The sequence below is a fragment of the Catharus ustulatus genome, chromosome 2 (genome assembly GCF_009819885.2).
Source record: "Catharus ustulatus isolate bCatUst1 chromosome 2, bCatUst1.pri.v2, whole genome shotgun sequence".
Taxonomy (NCBI): Eukaryota; Metazoa; Chordata; class Aves; order Passeriformes; family Turdidae; genus Catharus; species Catharus ustulatus.
The window spans coordinates 502,016-524,205 of NC_046222.1; the positions used below are offsets into that span (position 1 = coordinate 502,016).

Here is a 22,190-nt window from a genome sequence, read left to right on the forward strand (position 1 = left end):
GACAGAAAATCAATTATTTTCTGTTTCCATTCCACAAGTGAGTGTTTCACAGACAGCATGAAGTGCACAGGATTTCCAGGTTTAATTCAGAAGTCCTTTCTAAAGGAACACAGGTTCTAATGTGCAAATTCCATAAATAATTTCAATAATTCATGATGAGAAGAAATTACTGCTGTCTGAGTTTCTCGCATGTAGATTGACAACTTCCTACACATTAAATGGAGAAGGCACTTCCAGAACAGTCACAGGAGAGATTCTCACTCCACAGGGAATCTGAAATACTGCATCAGCCTGGATTATATGGATTATAAATCCAGCATGCTTGAGATTCTACAGCATATAGCTCCAGAATATACCTACAACTGAAAAAGAATGCAAAAAGCCATTTAAAGCTGTTTTTTATGCTCTTTAAAATCATTCTCCTTTTCTCCATTCAGGACCTGAAGTGGCACGAGGAAAATTTGGTACTGGAGATGTTTGAACTGGAACTTTATCAAGCTTTGAGCTTGCTTCCTAGAGGCCAGGAAACACATGGAGCTTAAGGAAAGCTGTCACTTATCAGCCCTCTCAGTTTTGGCCTGCAAGTCAATTAGACAGGAGGAAATTGGGCCATAATTTTCCTTCTCAAGAAAAAAAAAGAAGAGGCAAAAAATTTCCAAACTTGACCACTCCAATTCTTACAGTTGTTTATAGCAGAGAAATTTATTTCTATCTTCAGGCCACTGAGCATTAGTATTTCAGGGCAGGGGGCTACTGGCCTCTGGTCTTTAAAACACAATAGAAATAATTGACTGATAATGGGTATCTGTGCTAATTATGGGTTGTGACGCCCCACTGTGCTTCCTGTGAGCCTGTGATCATTTTTCTGCATCTTTCCAGGTGGCAAATCTGTGTTTTGGAAAGAAAAATGGCTTGGACTCGCCACCTGCCATCTGGGGCTCTTAGCATGCAGACAGGATTAGGGCTTTATTCGGAAAGCACACGACAGGTCCAAGCCCAGCTTGGTGCTCAGCTCAAACACCTCTGAAAGATTAATTCCATGGTGCACATGACACAACAGAGCACAAAAGGAGATCAGGCTGGGAGAGGTATGAAGCACAAAGCAGGAATGTAGCTGACACAGCCATTGAGATGTTTACCTCTCCTCGAGGCTTCAAAACTATCGAAAAGGTTAATTCTCTGGATGTCGTAGGTTAATGTGGTATTAGGCATCAGTGTTCTGTTCCTGTTAATGTTGCTGACAGCAAACTTGAACGCCAATTCTTCAATATTAACAGGTTCATTTTCCACAGTTTCGAATATCCCTCCTGTTGGAACAGAGATAAATGAGAAGGATTATTCCCCTCTTCATCACAGAGAGGGACAAATGACTCCTGAGCCATCACTTCCTAGAGTTCATCTAGCAAACCCTACTGCAGCAAGAGCCCAGTGCATCATCAGTTTTACCTGCTAAGGGACAAAAAGCACTGGCACTGGGGTTAACTCAGTGTGATGCTGCTCCACAAACACCTGGGGAAGACAACACGTGTTCATTGTCCAGCCTTTTCACAGGAACATTCTAAATGCTCCTGAGAACTTCTGTCCAGCTCCTTCCTAGTGCAGGTGGGCTCTTGTTCTCCCTGCTCCAGTCTGACCCATATCTGGAGATGGCACTTGGGTGTGTGGGTGTTCCCTGAAGTGTTTCTGCACATCCTGGCAGTCCCAGAGCACTGCAGAGTCTGGGATCAAGCACACTGAGAGTCTCCCCTCCAGCTCTGCGCTTCCTCTGGCTTTTCACAAACCTCAGCAGCCCTGTTGGCCATTCCTCAGTTTGCCCAGGGACAGGGGAATCTTTTTGCTTTTCCCAAGAAAAAGGAGCTGAACCTGTGGACACAGCACGTGGCCGAGCTTTCCACAAAGAAAGCGAGTGAGCTTTCCAAAATTTCCTAAATTTTGGAAGTGCAATGATCCTCCCTGGAGTGTATCCTGGGATGGGGAAGGTGTCCCAAGGCCACAGCCTGTCCCAGTGGTCTGGGATATCCACCCCTCCAGCCTCTAGAGACCTCATTATGCCAACAGCACATTCCCACTGTCCAGGGGCAGTGGGATTTGAGGCATGCACAGCAAACACAGCTAATTTTAAAAACCACCTCCCCTGAACAGCAATCTCCAGCTTCAGTGCTTGATTTTGCAAGTATAATTTACTCATTTAGCGCAAGTCACTAGAGAGTACTTTGGATTTCTCACTCACACATTTCCCCACTGCCCATGTTAAATCTCTCTTTGTATTTCTGGCCCTCTGAATGCATTCAGCTCATGAGCTGCAACCTCCTGCAGTTCTGATGTCACCCACGTAGGAACAGTCCAGTCATTAGCTGACCATCAGAAATGGGAACACAAAACCTGCTTTGCATTTTAATCCAGCAGTGAAGACCCTGGAGGCCACCAACCCCAGCCTGGTACTGTTATCCCTGGCTCCTCTGGAATAAACAGCAGCATTTTATCACCTGAACCCACACACAGCAATGCCCTGACATGGCTTAAACAGTCTGCCAGCTTCAGCAATTTTCTTGTACACCCCATGGATTTCTCATGTTCAATGTGCAGGTGTCAGAACCTTAGAGACTTCTTCCCTCTTCCTCTGAAAGATCCAAGTGATTACAAGAGAGTGTGATACACAAAAACAGCCAAAAAAAAAAAAAAGCCAAAGTACAGGATTTGGAAGGAAAATATTGATTGGAATGTTAAAAGACAGCAGGATTTTCCAGAGCTGCAAACTTCAGATCACCTGAAAGGAAAAAAAATCTAAAGCTTGTCCTTTCAGATCCAGTCCTGCAATTCCTCATTCCAGCTACGATCCCAGCAAGTTTAGTGGTTAAATTCAATTATCCCTCCCTCATTTCACCCAAGGAAGACAATTCTCTTCAGCTGCAATGCCAGCCTGGGCTTGGGCCAGAAAGGTTCCACTGCTGAGTTTTCCCTGGATCCCTGCTGGAAGCAGCAGAGCATTGCTCCATCAGGGAAGGCAGATGTCACAGGAACAGGGGACAGCCTGAGATAACCTGGGAATAAGGGTGTCCACAACCCCCCCACTTCCAGCAGCATGGCTGTTTTGCCATTTGATCTTGGCCAAAAAAACCCTCCACCTCAGAAATTCCTACTGTGCATTCCATCACTTTCTGTTTAATTAAAATTATTTCATCCCACCACCCTTGAGGCAACCTTCATACCTGGATGCACACAAGCCCTTCCTCATCCTAGGGCCAGAACTATTTCCATCCCTCTAATCAACTGCCTATTAAATGAAGATTAATTTTAATTAATGATGTATAACCAGGAAGCATTTATCCCTCATTAGCAGAATTCAGCCGGATTTTTTCCTTTCGGAGAAGAATGTGAGCTCAGTGGGCAGCAGGAAGGTGGGGAGGGAAAGGAGGGGAAGTTTTGTGTGCATGAGTTTTCTGAGCAAACAAATCAACACTCTGCACTGCCAGGTTCCTTTTGCACACAGCAAGGGGCAGGAAAGCACTCAGGAACTCTGAGTGCAGGCTTTGTTTGCTGGTGATACCCTGGATAAAACATGGAATGGTTTGGGCTGGAGGGGCACTTGGACAAAGCCCTGGAGGGAGTTCAGGAGGCAATAATTCCTTCCTGTGACTGAGCTGGGGGATATTGCACTCAAAAGCCTTGGACTGCACCTACTTGAGCCTGATTCTTCTGTTCAGGCCTATTCAGCTGCTGAAGAGGAGCTGAATTACTCCATAAATCTGCGTCACAAACAAGCTGTGCTGTACATTTTCATCCATACATCCCTAATGCAATCCAGCAACTCCATAAATATCTCTTGTTCTTCTGCTGCTGATGACTGACAGCCAAGCTCAGAATTCATTGTGAAATCCAGGTTAAAAGAAAAATAGCAGAGTAAGTGACAAGTTTGATGAAGAACCAGTTTGCCAGATGATTCATTGAAATAAAGTAATTACTGTACAACATTTTAAAAACAAATTAACCACACCATATATAAGGCAAGGAAGGAAGGAAGGAGAAATCGATGCTAACTCAATACATAAATGATGTTCCAGGAATGAAGCTGTTACTGCTGAGTGTGAAAACAAGCTCTGGCTTCCATGCTGGGCTGCTGGTAGCACTTAGGTGGGGAAAATTGTAAATTTTGGAGCCTTCCTTTTCAGTTCCCTCCTTCTTCAGTCAGAGAGCTCTCCACAGCAAGCAAACATTCCCATTTCAGGGTCATCAGGGACTGAGGGACTTCCAGCAAAGGTCAGGGCTGGCTCTGTTTCCAAAGGTGGATTTTACATTTGTGACTCTGTCCAGCTGAGGATAAACCCATTTCTATGTGGCTGAGACCCAGATTTCCTGTCCTGGCTCAAGGGAGGACTTTTCCCAGGCTGTGGAATCACTGATGTGGAGGCACAGGACCTGCTGGATGCTGCTCCATCCCAAGCTCCCAGTGCCAGGACAGGCAGGTGCTTTGCCAGCAGGGCTTCCAGAAACATCTGAGCATCCATTTCCTGCAGGGATCCCTGCTCCAGAAGCCTCCCCTCCTTCCCACAGGAAACCTTGGGAGCTTGTGGGAACTCATTAAAACCCACTGCCAGTCACTGGAGGAAAGGAGAGCTGTGACACTGCTGGTGTGAGCTCTGTGCCCTGCTCTCCCCAAAGGGAATCTGTTGCTGGTGCCAGGTTAATGTTGGGATTCAGGAAGCCAAATGAACACACGGTTTGCCCTTGGGCTCTTGGACAGGGATTGGGATTCCACAGGGGGCTGGATCACACACACTCAGCAGGGCTCACAAAGGAGCAGGGCACAGCAGAACACTGCTGAGGAAGATCTTTTGCTCCAGATAATTCCCTCTGACAGAGTTCCTCTTGCACTGAAAGCACTGCTATTGGGAACCCCTCCAGGCATGTTTTCCCACCCTTATCTCTGAGCAAAGCACAGATTCTCCTGTGCCATGTGGTGTCCAGCTGGGAGCTGCTACCTGTGCACTCCCCACACTCATCTCCCCAGAAAACAATCACAGGAGTTTCTGCTCACAGTCCAGCAGCATCTTCCTTTGCAAAGTTATCTCTGATGGTGTCAGGTTATCCAGAAACTGGCTGCTAGCTCTAGTCCACAGCACCCACAGGCTACTCTGTTGTGTGGGTGTGCATTAGAAGTTTCCCAGCAGGAATGGTGAACAACCTTTCCCAGCCCTGTAAGCAGCAGTAATCTCAGTTTGCATTTGCACACCTGCAGAGGGTTTGCTCCCTGAGGTTCTCCCAGAGCTGGAGCACGGGCAGAACCCACCCCGAGCCCATCAGCATTCCGTGCACTGCTGAGCCTGCAGCAGCCCTGGCAGTGAGGAGCCATCATCACCCTCATTTTACACACAGTGGAGCTCAGAGCCACGCTCCCAGCAGCATTCCCTCTGCAATCTGTTCACAAGCTGCTCTGGAAGCCTTCCCTGCACTGTGCTCTGCTCCAGCCTATTCCTGCCCTCCCTGCATTGCCCAGGCTGGCTCTCCTCCTGGGTGCTCCATCCTGCCACACGTCCCTGGCACTGCCCTGTGGCACCCCGGGATCATCACCCCTCTGTGATCCCATCCATCTGGGGCTCCTGCTCTAGGCTGCCCTCAAACCAAACTCCAGGTCCCCTCCTCGTTTTCAGCCGTCAGAATCTCAGAGGAAAGGTGGAGAGCTCAGAAAGGCAAGAACCCCACTCTGGAACCCCCTGGATTTCGGTCTCCATCACCCCAAATAACTGAAGTTATTTGCTCCCTGTCTCTGCAGGCTGCAAGCTTCTTGAGACTGTAAAAAACCTGCAGCCAAACAGAGCAATTTTTGATTTTAAATGCAATAAATGCAGGGCTGGGGTGATGGTTTAATTCTCTGTTCTGTGGCTGTGGGGAGCTGAAACCTGGGACAGGCTCAGGATCGAACCCTGACCAAGGGAGGGATGAGCCCCAAGTGTCAAACTCAGCAAATGTGATTTTTTAAAGACTGGGCTTGTTTAAGCTCACTGCCTCACTGTCAAATTTGGTATCTCTCTGTTCCAAACTGCCTCTCCAAAATCCAGCTCCGTGTTCCAGGTGTGGTTTTATTCCAGCTGCTTTTGTGAAGGTTATGCTCCCAGAAGGCTGCTCAAATTTTGCTTGATTGTTTTTTGCTGAACTCTCAGAAGCACTGAGCCTTTCTGCCCTTTCCATGCAGCATGGGTGGTGCTGAACGAGCAGAGATGGAACTGCTGCAAATCCCACTCTGGGCTCAGACATGTGAGGGGGGACTGAACTCAGGAGGGGGCTGAACCATCACCCAGGAAAAAAGGGCTGAATAAAAATACCAAAGTATTTCTCCACTCAAAATATCCCCTGTGAGAGCCAGGGCAGGCTTTTATAATTATCTGCACTCCAGAAAGGTGCATTCAGCCCTGATTCAACCCTTTGGAAAGCAGAGATAAAAATACATGTGTGCATGTATATATAGAATAAGTTGAGCTTATTAAGATACAAGGATCTGCCCTTTCCAATGGGATTAATTTCACTTCAGCTTGCAAGTGGAGATATTTCCCAAAGGCACAATTGGCATGATCCATGTTACAGAATTTCTAAGCAATGAACTTTTTACTAACAGTGAAAAAATCTGATTGACCTGATTTAGGTTCCTCTTGCAGCACCGAGCAGGAACTAAAGCATCACTTTTCAGGTGCAAACTCCTGATTCCACAGGAAGTTTAAAAACTGTTGCTTTTCTCCTCTCTATTTTCTATTTCCCTCTGCCTGCACTATGCCAGGGGCTGTGGGCTGCTCCAAATGTTTCTCCTGATTCCAGCTGGGTTTGCTGAAATTCCCTCGTGGCTGAGCACTCCTCCCAACTTAAACAGTCCCTCTGGAAAAGACACTTAATTTCTGCTGTCTTTCCAGAGCCCTGCCTCACAGGTCTGCTTTTCCTGAGTGTCTGAGTGAGAGGATTTCCCTCTGGGACACCCAGGCATCCTGACACATCCAGGGCTGCTGGAAATGGGGAGGCACCAGGAGAGTAGAGAGGAAGGAACAAGCACAGGAAAAATAAATCAATGCTGATGCTGAGGAATAAAGGAAGGGAAAAGAATTAGAAATGAAAAGCAGGTGAGGAGAGTGGAAAGCAAGCTGGTGGGGTGAAGAGTGAAAGGGTGATGGCACTGAGCTGCAGGCATTGCTGGAATTTTTGTTTACTGTTTTTATCTGAGTCCATCTCAGAAGTGTCCAGTTGCTTACAAATACAGTGAGATTTTTTTTGGGCAGGTACAAACCAATTGTACCTGGAAACCTCAAACCAAACAAAGCCACAGAGACCCCCAAGAGCAAGGAAAGCTGAATTCAGAGGTGATTTTGCCATGCTTTGACACAGACACCTGGTTAAATCAGGAGAAGATCTGCACAAAAAGTGCTTTACCCTGCTCTTTGCAGTGACTACAAGAGGTGGCACTCAGAAAGCAGCCATAAATACAGGTTTTCCTGCACTCTGGCAGCAGATGACCCTCAGAAACAGAAACATTCACTCCACAGAGCCCTGGAAAGTCACTCCAGAGAGGAGCCCTGAGGGGAGAGAAGATGGCCCCACTGCAGAGCAGTTGGGAGTTTGCATTTGCAATGGAACTGCTTCAGGATGAGCCATTTTTCTCCAGCTGTTAGCCAGGAATAGAAAGGCATTTTGAAACCCAAGACAATGCCTTGAAATGAGTGCTATCTAGCAAACAGCATTTTTGTGCATAAATGTCAGGGTTACATTTTAAAAGTGACACAGCCTGTCTTTTCCTGAGTGCCCATTAAGCACTATTATCTATCTCTAAGATGCTTAGGAACATAAGGTCTTTATTAAAGCTGAAGAAAATCCGAGTTTATCCTGAAAAAGCATGGATAAATGAGATCACACACTGTCCCCAAGTGCATCCCTTCCAAGAGGAGGTCTGGAGGGAGGTTAGGTTGGCAGGGGGACATTTGGAGCTCTGAGTCTTTGGCTGCCCCAAATGTTCCCAGGTTTCCCACTGGATCCCTGGTTTGGATTCTCCTGAAGCTCCAGACACACCTTTGGTGCTTGGGGGACATGAGGAAATTTGCAGGTTTTGCTCAGGATTTTCTTTAAACCTTCCAGCAGCACGTTTTCCCCACGCTGCTGCCTCATGGTTCTGCCTCCCTTTAGGTGGCATTAACGCAGTTTCACCCTTTATTTCTCAGGTATCAGGAGGAACACACAGAAAACGGGCTGCCACTCTCCTAACCAGGGCATCATCTCCCTTGCAGCTGTTCCAAAGGAAACCAAGGCACATTTCCAGTCCTGGGCAAATATTAAAGCACCAAGTGTAAACAAACTGCTGCTGCACCTGGTGACAACTGCACATCAAGTGCTGAATTACACAGAAATATGGAACAACTCCAGTAGCACTTCCTCCTTGGAATGCTTCCCTCAAAAAGGAACTCAGGGAATCCCAGACTGGTTTGGGTGGGAAGGGACCTTAAATCCCACCCACAAATACAGCTAAGAAGACATTCCACTGCAGCAGCCTCACTGGGAACTGTCTATCAGGAATTATTAATGCTAATTACATTATATTATTGGTTATTACATTTATTATATTAAAGGTCTTCTTAGTTGTAATTGTTACACTTATGGATAGGGAAGTTAGATATGCACCTTGAAAAAAAATGGCAGGAAAATCCTGCATAATTTTACCTAGGGGTTAAAACTGTGTTTAAAAAAGTTAATTAAAAAAATACTAAAGAAAGAAAAAGGCAAATATCTGAAAAACTGATACAACATCTACAGGCCCCACAAGGTGAATATCTGAGTTATTAAATTGTTACTTGTGTTTTTAAAACATGAAAGTTTATGTTACTGGGCATAAATATTGTAGGGGTTTTTTTTAGCATTACAACTTCACTGTAAGAAATAAATTTCCGTAAAATACCCTAGCCATGAGGAGGAAACTCTAATTAGCACAGTGTGTAAAGATGGCTTCAATTCAATTAAATATTTCCATAACTGATGGAACAAAATGGCCATCATTCCAATGTGTTACCACCCATCTCCTGATTGAACAACTTAAATTTCAAAATACAATTAAAAATGCAGCCGAAGGAGACGTGTGATGTTTTTCCTTGCTCAGCTTTGCTCTGAGTGAGTCAGAATTGCCACTCAGGGTGTTCAGTGACTCTCACTCTGTGCCTTCTGAGACCCAGAGCACTGGAAAATGGTGAGTTAGGCACTGCAGCACATGCCCCATGTAGATGAAATGCTGTGTACACCACTCTCCTGGTGATCCTGGCTCCCTGTGTGACATATGTCTGATCATTCAGATTGGCTGCTCTGCAGAGGGATTTCATTTAAGGCACTTATGGCATTGGGCTCAAATCATCTCCAGGAGTTGATTGAAGCTTATGTTTTATCCTGCAGCTTGTGCCCAGCTGAGGATCATCCTCTGCCTGCATTCCCTGTTTTCCTGCAGGATCCCAGCTGTGTGCTCAGCCCCTCAGAACCTGCTGGGAAATCACCACAACAAAAGTGCCCCATCCCGGTCCTGGACTGCTTTATTTATTTTATTGTAACGCCTGCCATTTTTAAATCCATCTTGGCAACAGGTTTGGGATCTCTGGCTCCCATGAGAAACCTCACCCAAGAACCCTTCTCACAAAGCCAGCCCCTAATAGCAGATCTGCACTCCTTCCTAGCCTGGAACATCCTGGAAATGCTGTTTTTCCCGAGGGGAAGGGAGCCAGCTTGAGCTCTGTGCAGCATCAAAAAGCCTCCTGCTCAGTGAAACCTGCACAGAAAACCACCTGGGATTGAAGGGAGCATTAAACAGAAATCAGCTAAATGGGTTTGAGAGGAGAACAAACACTGAGCTTCTTTAAATAAAAGAGTTAGGACATGCAAGTGTGAAATCTCACACTTTGCTGCGTGTGGATGTCTTGTAAAGCTTCATTCTGATTCCTCTCTGCTCCCTGATGATTATTGCATCTTCCTGGCACAAAATGTGGAGTATTTCCTGAGACAAACCTCTGCCTTCATATCCTCTGTAGTAAATGAAATCCTTGCAGTGACAAATTGTTTCAGGAAAGGGAAATGAGGGCACCCTTTAATCCCGTTCTGCCTTTGGAAATCCAGATATCAGGGGAACTCCCACCCCAAAAGTGTGAGCAGAGGTAGACTGAAGGCTGGGACTCTGGAAAAGGCAGTGGAAATACATTATTAGGCATTTAGAGCTCATTTTTGTTCAATCAAGCTGCAGCAGGGGGCCAAGTTAGCTTATTAATGTAAGAAATTTCGATCCATGTGTGAGAACTGGCAAGAAATGAAGAGCAGGAGAAAATGAAAAAGATCATCTACAGGTTTCTGACTGGCAAACTCCTGTTGCCTCAACCCACTGTTTGTTTTTGCAGGTGAGCACGACTGGGATCTTTTCAAAGGGGTGGAGATCTTTAAAATCCCCTGATGTGGAGGTTGTGCATTTTTTACAGCAAGATGTAAAAAGGAATTTCATGCTCTCTCTGCCCTGCAAGGAATCTTGCCACGGGCCCCACCCAGATCCAAATGAACCTGGGAAATTGTGAATTTTACCCAACCTGCCCCGTGACATAAATCAAATTAAACATTAAAAGTTAGGAGGGCTGTACAACAGCAAGGCAAACTTAAGTTAATTCGTTTTCTCCCTCTTTTTCCCTCCACTGAAAAAGGAGAGATGTGAGAACCATCTGAAAATCAGTGCAATTTGCAAAAATGAAAGAAAAAAAAGTGTTTTCCACATTCCAAGCCTTTGGGACATTGCTGATGTAGCTTTCCAGCAAGGAGGAAATGAAGAAACCAAAGGTTTGTGCTTGTATTTAAAACACAGCATGGCCTGGGCTTGCTTTGAGACTGATTTCTCCTTAGCACATGGCATGATATTGTGGCATTAGGATAAAAAAAAACCAAAGCTCAGCTAGAAGCTGTATGGCTGCATCCAGAGTGCCAAACACATTTTTGGTGTTTTCCTTTTTGCTTTTAGGGAGGAATTTCTGCTGGTTTTCTCAACAACTCTTAGACATGACTGGTTTAATAAAATCATCTGGTGTTCTGAAGCATTTGAATAATGAATTGAGTGATGGAGCTGTCAGCTCTCTGCTGCTCAGCTGACCAGCTGTCACACCAAGGACTCTGTGGCATTTGGGAGATGTTGGGTTTGATGTTTAATTCCCTTATTCCATCAAAAGACTTTATTTGAAAAGACTCTTTGAATCATGCATGTGCTGGAGATGTTCCTTATATCTAAATCATCAGCGAGCAGCAGTGGGGTTTTAAAGATTAAATCACTCCAAGATTTATTTTATTATAGAAATAAGGTTTTCCTTCGTGTGGGGAAAGTGCTTCCTTTGCATTATTCAGGCTTGGTGGTGATTAATCACAGATTTCCTCAGGCAGCAAAGTGCACCTTGTGCAGAATGTCCCACTGCTGCCAAGTCTGATGCTGTGGGTACCCAGCGCCTGGGAAAAAACAGGGAAATGAAAAACAGGGAAATGCCCCTGTGCCCTTCACCTCTGGAAGTGCCAACCCCAGGCTGCCCACACTGACCAATGTCCACAACAATTACAATTTATGGCAGGTAGGAGCAAGGGCAGCTTTTCAGGAGATCTCTGCCTACCTGATTATCCACAAAAAGATGGTTCTGTGCTCTGGAGTGTTCCCAGAGTAATCTGTCTGTGGCAAACTGCTCCCATAAAATCAGAGCCTGACTTGAAATCCTCTCAAAAAACACCCCCACCCCCCAAAAAAGCAAAACAGTAATTATACAATTACTCTTTTTTTTTTTTTTTTTTTTTTTTTGCAACACAGCTTTAAAAATCTTAAAACTCTTTCTTTAAATATGTGCTTTAACGTTATAATAATTTCCCTGGGGGCTGCTGCACTGGCAAACTTATGTGCATCACCTAAAAACGTCACTGTGGTGCCTTTGGTGCACATAAAAAAGACAGATCTTCCTTAATGCTGTTCTAAAAACTATTTCCATGTTCCAGCATTTGGATTTATGGAGCATGGGCTATATGTATTGCACAATTTTGTTTTAAAGCAGTAGACTTACAAAAAGTAAATAGGGCCCCCATTAAGTAAAAAATAAAAGAAGCACAACAACAAAAATAAAAAGGTATTACGTTTAAGGAGGCAAAGCATCAGGTGTTTTATAAAGCTTAATTTCCACACTTCTCCATGGGCTTGAGAGTGCTTACACCTAAATATTGTGAGCAATGCAAATGATGCCATCCTTACCCACTCAGGTGGGTAAATACTGAGTGAGAACTGAGGCAGCACTGCCTGACAAACTCTGAGCAGCTCAGATATCCCTGCAGATTCCACTGCTTACAAAAGGTTCTGGGAACAAAATCACTCTGGATTTTCTGATTTCCCCTCTGCTGACCCACTCCTGGCACCCTGGCTCCAGCCTCCTGGACTGATGCACTCAGAGAAACACCATTTTTATCTCCTGCTGAGCTCCCATTCTTGCCCCTGTCTTTGCTTTATAGTTGGGTTTTTATTTTTTATTTTTAGAATTTTATAATTTTTATTTTCCCAGAGATGGTGGTAGCTGCAGTGAAATGAATGCCAGCACCACAGAACTGGGGAAGACACCACGAGATGTGTGTCCACAAACCTGCAAAATGGCACATGCCATGAGCACACCATGGATTTCCCAGGAAAAGCCATCACAGGATTTAGTGGATGAAATATTTGGAGTGGACCCTTCATATTTTTCACCAGATCCTCCACTTGGTATTACTAAGGAATGCCAGACAGAAGAAACTTCAATCAATAAAAAATGTGTTAAGAAGCAGGAATTCCATCCAAAATGGAGAGAGAATTAATGTTTTACTCAAAGTATATACATTTAAAAAGAAAAAAATTCAAAACAAAACTATGTGAGAGCACAGGCTAAACTTTGTTCAAGGGAAGGTTCCAGAAAGCTCCCCCTGACTGAGAGCAGCAGGCTGTGCACATGGGAAACGTGGGTATCTATTAAATACTTCATTTCTGCAAACATGCCAAAGCTGTCACACAACCCTTGTTTCCTTCTCACTCCCTGGCCTAGACACGGGGGAAGTGCAGCAAGAAAACTGGAGAATATTAAACAGCAACGTTTTAGTCACAAAAATGGAAGGGCTTTAAAAATTTATTCAAGTCCCAGCCATAGTGCAGATGGTGTTAGGAATCACAGTGAGTTTGGGTGACAGTGTTTTACATCCATGTCCAGATGCACAATCAGACTGAAAGAGGGTTAAGTTTAGATTGGATATCAGGAAAAAATCCCTTACTGGGGGCAGTGACACCCAAATGTTGGAATGTTGGACTCTGGAGCTGCCCTGGACATCCCCAGGACTGCTGAGGCTGAGCTCAGAGCCTCCCAGCCCTCTCCTCTGCCCTTCCCACCCACCTCCCTTCCCTGCCAGCCTCGAACAAAGTCAGAACTAAATCTGTGGTGTTTTGTTTGCTTTCCTTGGAGCCCCGGTTCCTTTCTGCCACTGCCTGCTCCCTGTTCCCAAAAAAGCCATCTGGTTTCCTTCTGTGCCCCAGTTTGTTTCTCATACCTACTTTTATTCACTCATCACTTCTGTTCTTTTACCCTGCGCCAATATTTACCTTCCCTGCCCATATTTTCCTTCCTAAATCACTTTATTTCCTTTCAATCTCACATTTTATTCTTTGTTCTTTCATAAAATTTCCCCTAAAAAGCCCCAGAGTGGTAACAACTTCCACAGTTTTCCTCTCAAACCCTGATTCAGCTGTTCTGTTCCCCACCTTGGATTTTAGCTCACATCATCCCTCTGCTATCATCCCTTCCCTCTCACTTTCCATTTCACTTTCACCTCCTCCCCTTCAGTTTTCCCTTTAAGTTTCCATTACTCAGCCACGCAGCTTTTCTTGTATTTCACCACATCCTCCCTGCTGCAGCCCCACCTCTCTCCCCCTCCTTTTCCATGAGAATCCAAGGGTTTGTTCCTTGTCCTGGCACAGGTTTGGCCAGGAATACAGAGATAACTCATCCCTGCATCCCAAAGCAGGGGATGCCTGAGGCTGGAAAATGGAACAGATAAGAGCCCTAATTTGCTATTATTCTCAAAATCAACTGCAGACAGATTCCAGCCCAAAAAAGACTTTCAAGGAGAGTAAAAGCAATGACAATCAGGTCTGGAACCATGAATTAAATGAACTGTCAGGTTCCAGACTCACAGCTTCTAACTCAGTCAATATCAGACACAACTCCCCTGCTTCAGAGGTTATTAAAATTTTAATAAAACCGAGGAGATGCTGAGACAAAAGCATATTAAGATGGCATACAGGTTGTGCCTACATCTCATAATTTAAAGGCAGATTAGCCATTAACTGGAATGACTTAATTGAGTATTTCCAAATAGAGGCATGCCTAGATTTCCCTGGAATGCATTTCCAGGATGGAGCAGGTTCCAGCTGCCTGCTGCCAGTGGGGAGATTTTGCCCTGAGTGCCTGGCAAGTGCTGCTCCCTCAGTTCCACAGCCAGAGATCTTGTCTGTGCATCCACCATCGGCCAGATTATTTCCCCAGGATTTTCCCAGAGCCTTTTTGAACCTGTGAGCTTCCTCAGTGCCCCACGGCAAGCTGGACTCTGTCCCTCTGTCCCTCTGTCTCTGTCCCTCTGTCCCTCTGTCCCATATGTATAGAAAAAATCTGTGTTTGGGGGTTACTTAAACCCATTTTCCTTCAGTGAAGCCATCAGAATTAGAAGGAAGGCTCTCAGCAAATTGCTTGTGCAGTTATCAAATGTCTTGGGTTCATTTCAGCGTTTAATCACCCTCAGAGGTTGGGCTTGCCTCGGATGTTTGGGCATCCTTTAATCAGGGAGGAATTAACTGCCAAATCCTCCTGGGGGTTTTGGTTTGGTTCATTGCTTAGTTTGGGTATTTTTTAAAAGTATATTAAAGTACCAAAATGAGGAATTATTACAGGGGTTTGGACACATTTTAAGGTGATCCTTCCCAGGATCCTTCTGCTGAGACCTTGCCCATTAATCCCTGGGATGCTGCAGGTGCATTTATCAGCAGCAGAGCTCCTGCTCAAACGCTGGGATCCTCTCTGACACATTAAGCCCTTTTTAATTTGCTCCCAACATCCCCAGCCTCTCCAGCAGGCTCTGGATAACTGGGGTCCTGAATAAGCCACGGTGACTCGGGGAGAAACAAGTGAGTTATTAATCTCATGCAAATGCCTGTTTAATTTTCAGGGTCTTGGCACCATTGTAAGTGCTGAAAGTCATGGACTATAAAGAGAAAAGGTAATTTCCTGTTTGTTTAATTGATCTTCTGTAGCTTCTCTCCTGGCTGGTAAAGCCAGGTAATGGAATTTGCAATGTAAAGTCATTATTAGAAGTGCCAGTACGACATTTGATTAATCCAGGCTATTTAGGCTTAATAATACACACTTGACTTATGTTCTGGAAGCAAAATTGCCTGCTACTTCCCCTCCTGCTTTTAAACATATTTATAAATATCCTTAGCGTGATGATCTATGAGCCCATCCCTTCAGGCATGGTTATTAGGAGGTGATAATTCCTCCCAAGCGTGCTCCATCAGCAGCAGGGTGTTTGCTCTCAGACTGGCACCCAGAGGCAATTTTTGATGTGAGGATTCCCTCAGGGGACCGGGGCCATCCCCAGTTCCCTGCAGGTCAGCCCTGACCCCTCCTGAGTGCCAGGGAAAGCCCAGAGCTGGCTGTAAGCAGCAATGCACCAAGACATTTCCTCTCACAACAACATTTTCCAGCTCAGGTGCAAGCACTCTAAGAGACAACAAGGGCTGTGGAAGATCCAGGTTACTTCATGGAAGTATTTTTTTTGCAGTGATGCTACAGAAATTTTCCTGTTTCAGGTTAAACTTCACCCCACGATAATTGCTCTGAGTTGTATTTCCATCCCAGCAATATTTACTGCAATCAGATCCATTTAATTTGATCATTTATGTTCAAAGCAGGCAGTGCACTGCTCCACGTTACCATTGGTCACACCTTATAACCAAACAAAAACAATTACTGTAAACACTCCTGAACTGGGGCACACTGACTGCAAAGTGTGAGGAAAATGCTTTTAAATTGAATTATTTTCAGGGAAAAAACTCCCTTTGTTTGTAGTTTCTCTGCGTTTCACAGCCCAGCTATGGTCTGTTGAGCCAGAATTGTAAGAGATGAGGAATATTAGTAAAAAAAAACTTTAAGTGTTGTTCCATAACAGGATTCAAAAGGAGATTACTTCTTAAATGCTTCTCAGTGTGTCTCTCCCTGAGGGGAGCCCACAGGAGAGCTGGAGAGGGACTGGGGACAGGGCATGGAGGGACATCCCTCCTGGCCAGCTTGGCTTTGCTCAGTGCCTCTCTCACAATGCAGCTCCAGTTGTGCTCTGTGCAGCCAGAGCCAGCTGGGGACTGGGCAGGGAGCAGCCTGACTCACCTTGGAGCGCCACTGAGCTTCCACAGCTGCTCCCAAAACAGAATGTTCCCTCTGGAACAAAGTGCAGCCTCCAGTCAGAGTGGCAAAGTTGCAGTAGACCGGTGTTTGTGTGGAAAATTATTGTCCTGTTGAACTGAGCTCCCTTGAGCAAGGAAAATGAAATTACTGCAGCACAGCACACCATCCCCATCACCTGCACATCCCAAAAGGAGTGCACAGAGCTGCCCAGGAGGAAAAATCCATCTTCAGAGCAGGGCATGGATGAGAAAGGCTTGATCAGAGAGCAGAACAAAGGATTCTCCTTGCAAACCCAGTTTTGGGGGTGTGGAAGGTGTGGTCCAAGGGAGGGAAAGGCTGAAGGCACAGCCACAGGAAGTGTGGATATGAGTGAATAAACCAAAGGCAGTCCTGGAGCAGCCTCCCAGCCCAGCTGGCTCCCAGATAAAAAGGGAACAAGGGGAGGAAGGTCCTCTCTTCCATGAGCACTCCCAGGCCCTGCTGGGGAAGGGGATGAGCAGGAGGGACAGGCAGTGGTTCCCAGTGCTTGCCTCCCCTGTGGTGGCTGTTCCAAAGCTGTTTGTGCTGCTCTGGGTATTTCATTATCCAGGGAATAGGTGTGTTTGCAAGCCCTGAGTATGATGTGCTGTGTGCTGTGTGAGATACCTGCTGGCAGCCCCACCTGGGGCAGGGCTGGCTGCTCTCTGTGCTGAAGTGTTCTGCTGTCTCCTTTGTTTATCACCATTATCTCCTGTCCTGGCTGATGCATTCCCTGGCCGTAAACACAACTTTCACTCTGCACTTAGCGGCGCTGAGGAGTTCCATAAATTGCCTTGCAGTCGTGCTGCATTTTCCCCCTGCAGTGCCTCCTATTTGCACACAGGAACAGTGATTATTCATCCTGGCTGGCACTGCAAGCCCACAGAAGGTGAGCCTCACCTGCCTCACACCTGCCTCGCCTTGTGAGCTGCACAAGCAGAGCAGAATAAAGCAATTTGCTTCTCCCACACCCTGAATCCTGCATTGCAAAGTGTTGTGCTTACAACACTTTCTATTAAACTCCTTTTACCAGCTTAATAGTGCTTGTTAGGTAAACACTGTGCTCACTCTTTGAGCACATTCTGGTTCTCTAAAATGGCTCTTGGCTCCAGTGGAAACAGGGATGCTCGACTTTCTAAAGACTTTTCTTGGGAACAGAGGTGTTTAATCTTACCCTAATAAAGTAAATATTGGTTAATCGAAGCTTAAGCTAGCAAAAAGATTCGAGACATTTAATTAGTCAGAATTATAGCTCGTACTGTAATATAGTAAATTAGATTAGACAGGCTTTACACTTCAAAATTACATTAATGGCTGCATGCGTTTTCTTAATATTATAATCTTTAATCTTAGATCCCTGAAGATACTAATAAGTCTCCAACCCATCACCGACTTTAACATCATTATTTAAAATCAGCTTTAAGTTACAGAAGCAATTATGCACCAGAAAAGGGCAAAATTCTGCACCAGAAAGAGGCAAGATGGCTCAGGATGTGAGATTTAACTGGAGCTGTTGTGTTGGCGTTGCAAATATGGGATGGCAGGGAGCAGCTGGCTGGAATTTAGGGAGAGATGTCCCTGTTCCCACTGCCCTCCTCTCCCTCCTTGAGCAGGGACACATCCTACTTGGAAAGTTTTTCCTCTTTCAGGGACATTTTCTTAATTATACTAATTTGTCAAATGTACCTCCAGTTTTACAAGAAGTTTCCTTCTCTGCATTTGTTAAAAGAAAGATAATTGCATCTGGAAAGCAGCAAAATGAAAAGAACTTTAATTATGCATTATAATAACAAATGTGTTCTAGTTCAGGTGAGCCAGACCAATTATATGTGATTAGTGAATGGAAACAATTGATGTTTTTGCATTTTCATTTGGGTCTGCTGACCTTTCCTGGTGAATGAGCTACAATCTGTCTTCCCTTGGTGCTCAACACAGAGCAAATATTTTAATTTATAGAGCCATTTGGAGAAATTATTGCAGTCTGATCAGAGACAAGTTTGACTGAACTTGAGCTGTTCTCCATTGTCACAGGGGAGAAAAATGATTCTTTGCAGCTCTTTTTTTGAAAAGGACACACAAGGAGGCAAGGGTTTGGATTTCCTCTGGTAATGTTGACACAGCGGAAGAAAAAGTAATTAAAACTCTTATTAAAAATTAAGCTGCCTTTACTATAGCCTTCATTTTCCTCTGTGACATGTGATTCCTGGTGTTTGCTTTTGCTTAGCACTTCTGAGTCTCTTAATCAGGTGCCTGACCCATCTGGGGCACTTCAAAATGCCTTCCTTAATAGGGACACGGAAAAGATGCTGTGCAAATGTAAATCACCAGCAGCTCCAGCAACTCCTTATTTTACCAAACCTCAGCTTAGGGGAAGTGCTGCTAAGAAAATCAGTTTCAAATGGGCTGTAAAAACCAGATCAAAGCCTTGCAATTGCTGTGTCCCACTTCCTTCGGCTGGCATTTCCCTGCTGAGCATTTTGCCCCCGCTCAGAAGTTCAGCCACAGTGTTCTGTGACACCAAACAACCTGGAGGAGGGGGGGATGAATGCAGAAACAAGCTGGAGTTTTCCTGGCCTTTTTCCTCTTACAACCCTGCACAGAAAAACACCTTTTCATTCCAGTGTAATAACACTAAGCATTACCTTCCCAATTGCAACTGATAAAGTTATTTCCCCCCCTAATCAGCCAGGCTGCACTTTATCCTGTGCAATTGGGGGGATGATGATTGGTATTTCCGTGCTGGGAACTTTGGGACTGCGCACAGATTAGAGGGCAGCTGTCCCCATGCATGCTCTGCAATCACTGGCAGCTAGGATTAATCAGGGCTGGATTGCCTTCCCAGTCCTGCAGCTCAGAGAGGGGTTCCTGCTGGTTCTGCACACGGGGGAGCACACAGGGATCCAGAGAGGACCTGCAGCAAGGTGAGGGAAGCACGTTTGCATCAATTGTGGTTTTGGATGTCAGGAGGAGCTTTGTCATGGAAAGGGATGGTAAACCTCACCTGCTCCCTTTTGGAACAAGTCATATTTGCCAGAAAAGTAACACTCCCACCTTTACCAAGGAATTTCTTCAAGTCTTTCTCACCTGCCCACCTCCTCACGTCCAGGGGAATTCAACCACAGAGGGGCAAGGCAGGAGATGCACCCACCCCACAGGGGCTGAGCTGGACACTGAAATCCTCCCCCCAGCAGCAAAGATTCAAAGGTTTGAAGGTATCCATGCTGGGACTGCACAGCTGGCAGCTCCTGCTCACACAAACCCCACCCCAGTGAGGGTCCTGCCCCAGAACTGGGACCCCAGGTGGGGAATGGCCCTGGGCAGAGGCTGAGATGTGAGAGCCAGAGCAGCCCAGCCTGTGTTCCAGCACTCCTGCTGCTCCTCCTGCAGCCCCAGGTGGGACAAACCTTTCCCAGGTGGGCAGCAGACACCAGTGCACAGCTCCTGCCCTGCCTTTGGTGTAAATCCCAACAGGGGACAGCCAGCCCAGCTCCAGCAGCCAGAGCTGTAAATAAAGCTCCCGTGAATCACCTGAAAAACTCACTGCACGTGGCCAGCAGCAGCTCAATGCCACATTATCCCACCTGATACATCACACAAGAAGCTAGCTATTATCCTCCTGTGCACCAGCTGGGATTATTTATTCATTTGGAAATGCATTCCTTACCAGACTGAGGAGCAGTGCTTTTCTCTGAGCCTGCCCTGCACAAAACCCACAATTCATGCTTTCCCAAGTCCTGTGCTGAATATCCCTTTAATCTGGTTAAGATTTACCACCTGAGAAGCCCAAGTCTTGCCTGCTTGTGAGGAGAAAACTAAAAACCAGATGAGGAATAGTGCAGCGAAAGTTTAGTGTGTGTTAGTGTTCCACTCGTAAATTGAGATGTTTTTCTCTTCACTCTCTCAGCTGTTTCAGACTCTGCTGTGCTGCAGTCTGGCAGGGTGGATAATTCATCAGCCTGCGTGTCTTTTATTATTATTATTACCGTTACCAGAAAAGTCTTGAGTTTAGGAGAAACAAAACAATAATTTTGCAGTAATGTCACAACACGCTGGGTAAGAACATAACAAACCTTGTTATTGTGGTCTGGAATGGCGAGGAATCACTGAGCACGGCACACCAGAGCATCCATCCAGAATGCTCAAAGCCACCCCGTGCATACAATGAGGTTCCAAACTCACAGGGAGCACTCTGAGCCATCCTGCAGTCCAGAACCAGCTCATCCGTGCAGGAATGGAGTCAGCACGGAAATGCTGCCTGTCAGCAGTGCCACTGTGTGCCTCCAGCACAGCTCCTCACCAGGGAACAGGCTCTGGGAAAGAATCTGCACACTTCTCCTGCCTCAGTTTCCCCACCTCCCCGCCCATCTTCACCCTCCAGAGAGGATCCAAAACACGAATCAGGCGCCCAAATGGGTGCTCAGCAGGATTAACCATCAATTTTCTTCTATCAATGCACACAAGAGTGGATAGAGAAACACAAAGGTGTAAGAGGAGCATCCTGCAGCCTCTGTATCAGGATATTGATCCATCATTATTTCAGGATATCACTCATCAGCCCAGCCTGGACTCCAGCCTTTACCTCTCCTGTTTATTCCAAGATTGTCAGGAAAAACCAACTGATTCTAGACACAGGGTTTGTGTTCTGTGTCCGTTCTGCCTGCAGGGACTTTTGTGGGCATCAGGAAGGGATGCAAGGAGGGATTATCAGTGCCTATCCCGTCCCTGGAAACACAGTGCTGATCCCAGCAAGATCTGGATCCATCCCAAACCCCTCTGAAGTCAGCCCCCTAAGTCACACTCAGCCTCAAAACAAAAACCACATTAATATTCACATGTTCAAAAACTACAGTGAAATTATGAGGCCTAAAGATTTTTGTGGCTTTTTGGCTTGGCCTGTAATTCCCAGGAAATGTTTCATCCTCTCATGGTTTGCATCTACCCAAAACTCCCCAAGCACTCCCCTGATTTCTACGTTTCAATTCCATTCAGGTTGGAAGTGGCACAGGATTAGCTCAGCTCATCAGGAACAGCAGTTCAGGGGAGTTCACAAATAATTGCATTTTAATGAATTGTAATCATTTGCAAACTGATTTTTATTTTGTCCTTTTATCAGGTAGCATGCAAAATCATGGATTTGTCAGCACAAAGAAATTCCTTATCTTGCCACAAGAGCAAATAATCAATTTTTGGGTTAAATTTGTGTCTTTTGGGTAGACACAGATCTCACACTTGTGCTTTTCAACTTCCCAGTTTTACAGCAAACACAAGATGAGAAAAAATGCACCACACAGAGATGGCTGTGATAGGAACACAAGGAAGAGATTGAATTTGGGGCTCACTCACTTTCCATGTTCCTCAGAAAGAGGAATAAAATCAGCTCAGAAGAACAGGGCAGAAATACAGTCTTTGGATCACTGTGTTCATTCTCCTCCAAACATTCAGGGAGGGGTTCCCTGGGATTTTATATTTCTGCTGTCAACCCCACTAAGCCAGAGCAGGGCTGGGAGAGGCAGAACTGGGATCACATCCAAGGGGAGCAGAATTCCCAGCCTGCAGCTCAGACATGCCATGAAGGTGTTCAAATTCTCATTTGATAAAGTCAAAGGGCAAACTGGGCACTGATTTAGGGAGAAATATCTCCAGGGACAATCTCAGCATCCCAAACTGGAAGAGCATGGTAGAGCCAGTGCCACCAGG

The 22,190-nt window shown here is 45.6% G+C and overlaps 1 protein-coding gene across 2 annotated transcripts in view; it reads right to left on the reverse strand.

Annotated features, from left to right (window-relative positions):
• The window catches only part of GRIK1 (glutamate ionotropic receptor kainate type subunit 1), a 73,141-nt gene that overhangs the window by 39,409 nt on the left and 11,542 nt on the right, over positions 1-22,190 (reverse strand). For both annotated transcript variants that reach the window (XM_033084400.1, XM_033084409.2), the window contains one exon: positions 1,140-1,307. In XM_033084400.1, coding sequence (XP_032940291.1) covers positions 1,140-1,307 — 168 coding nt within the window. Of the gene's footprint in view, positions 1-1,139; positions 1,308-22,190 lie in introns of those variants that run through there.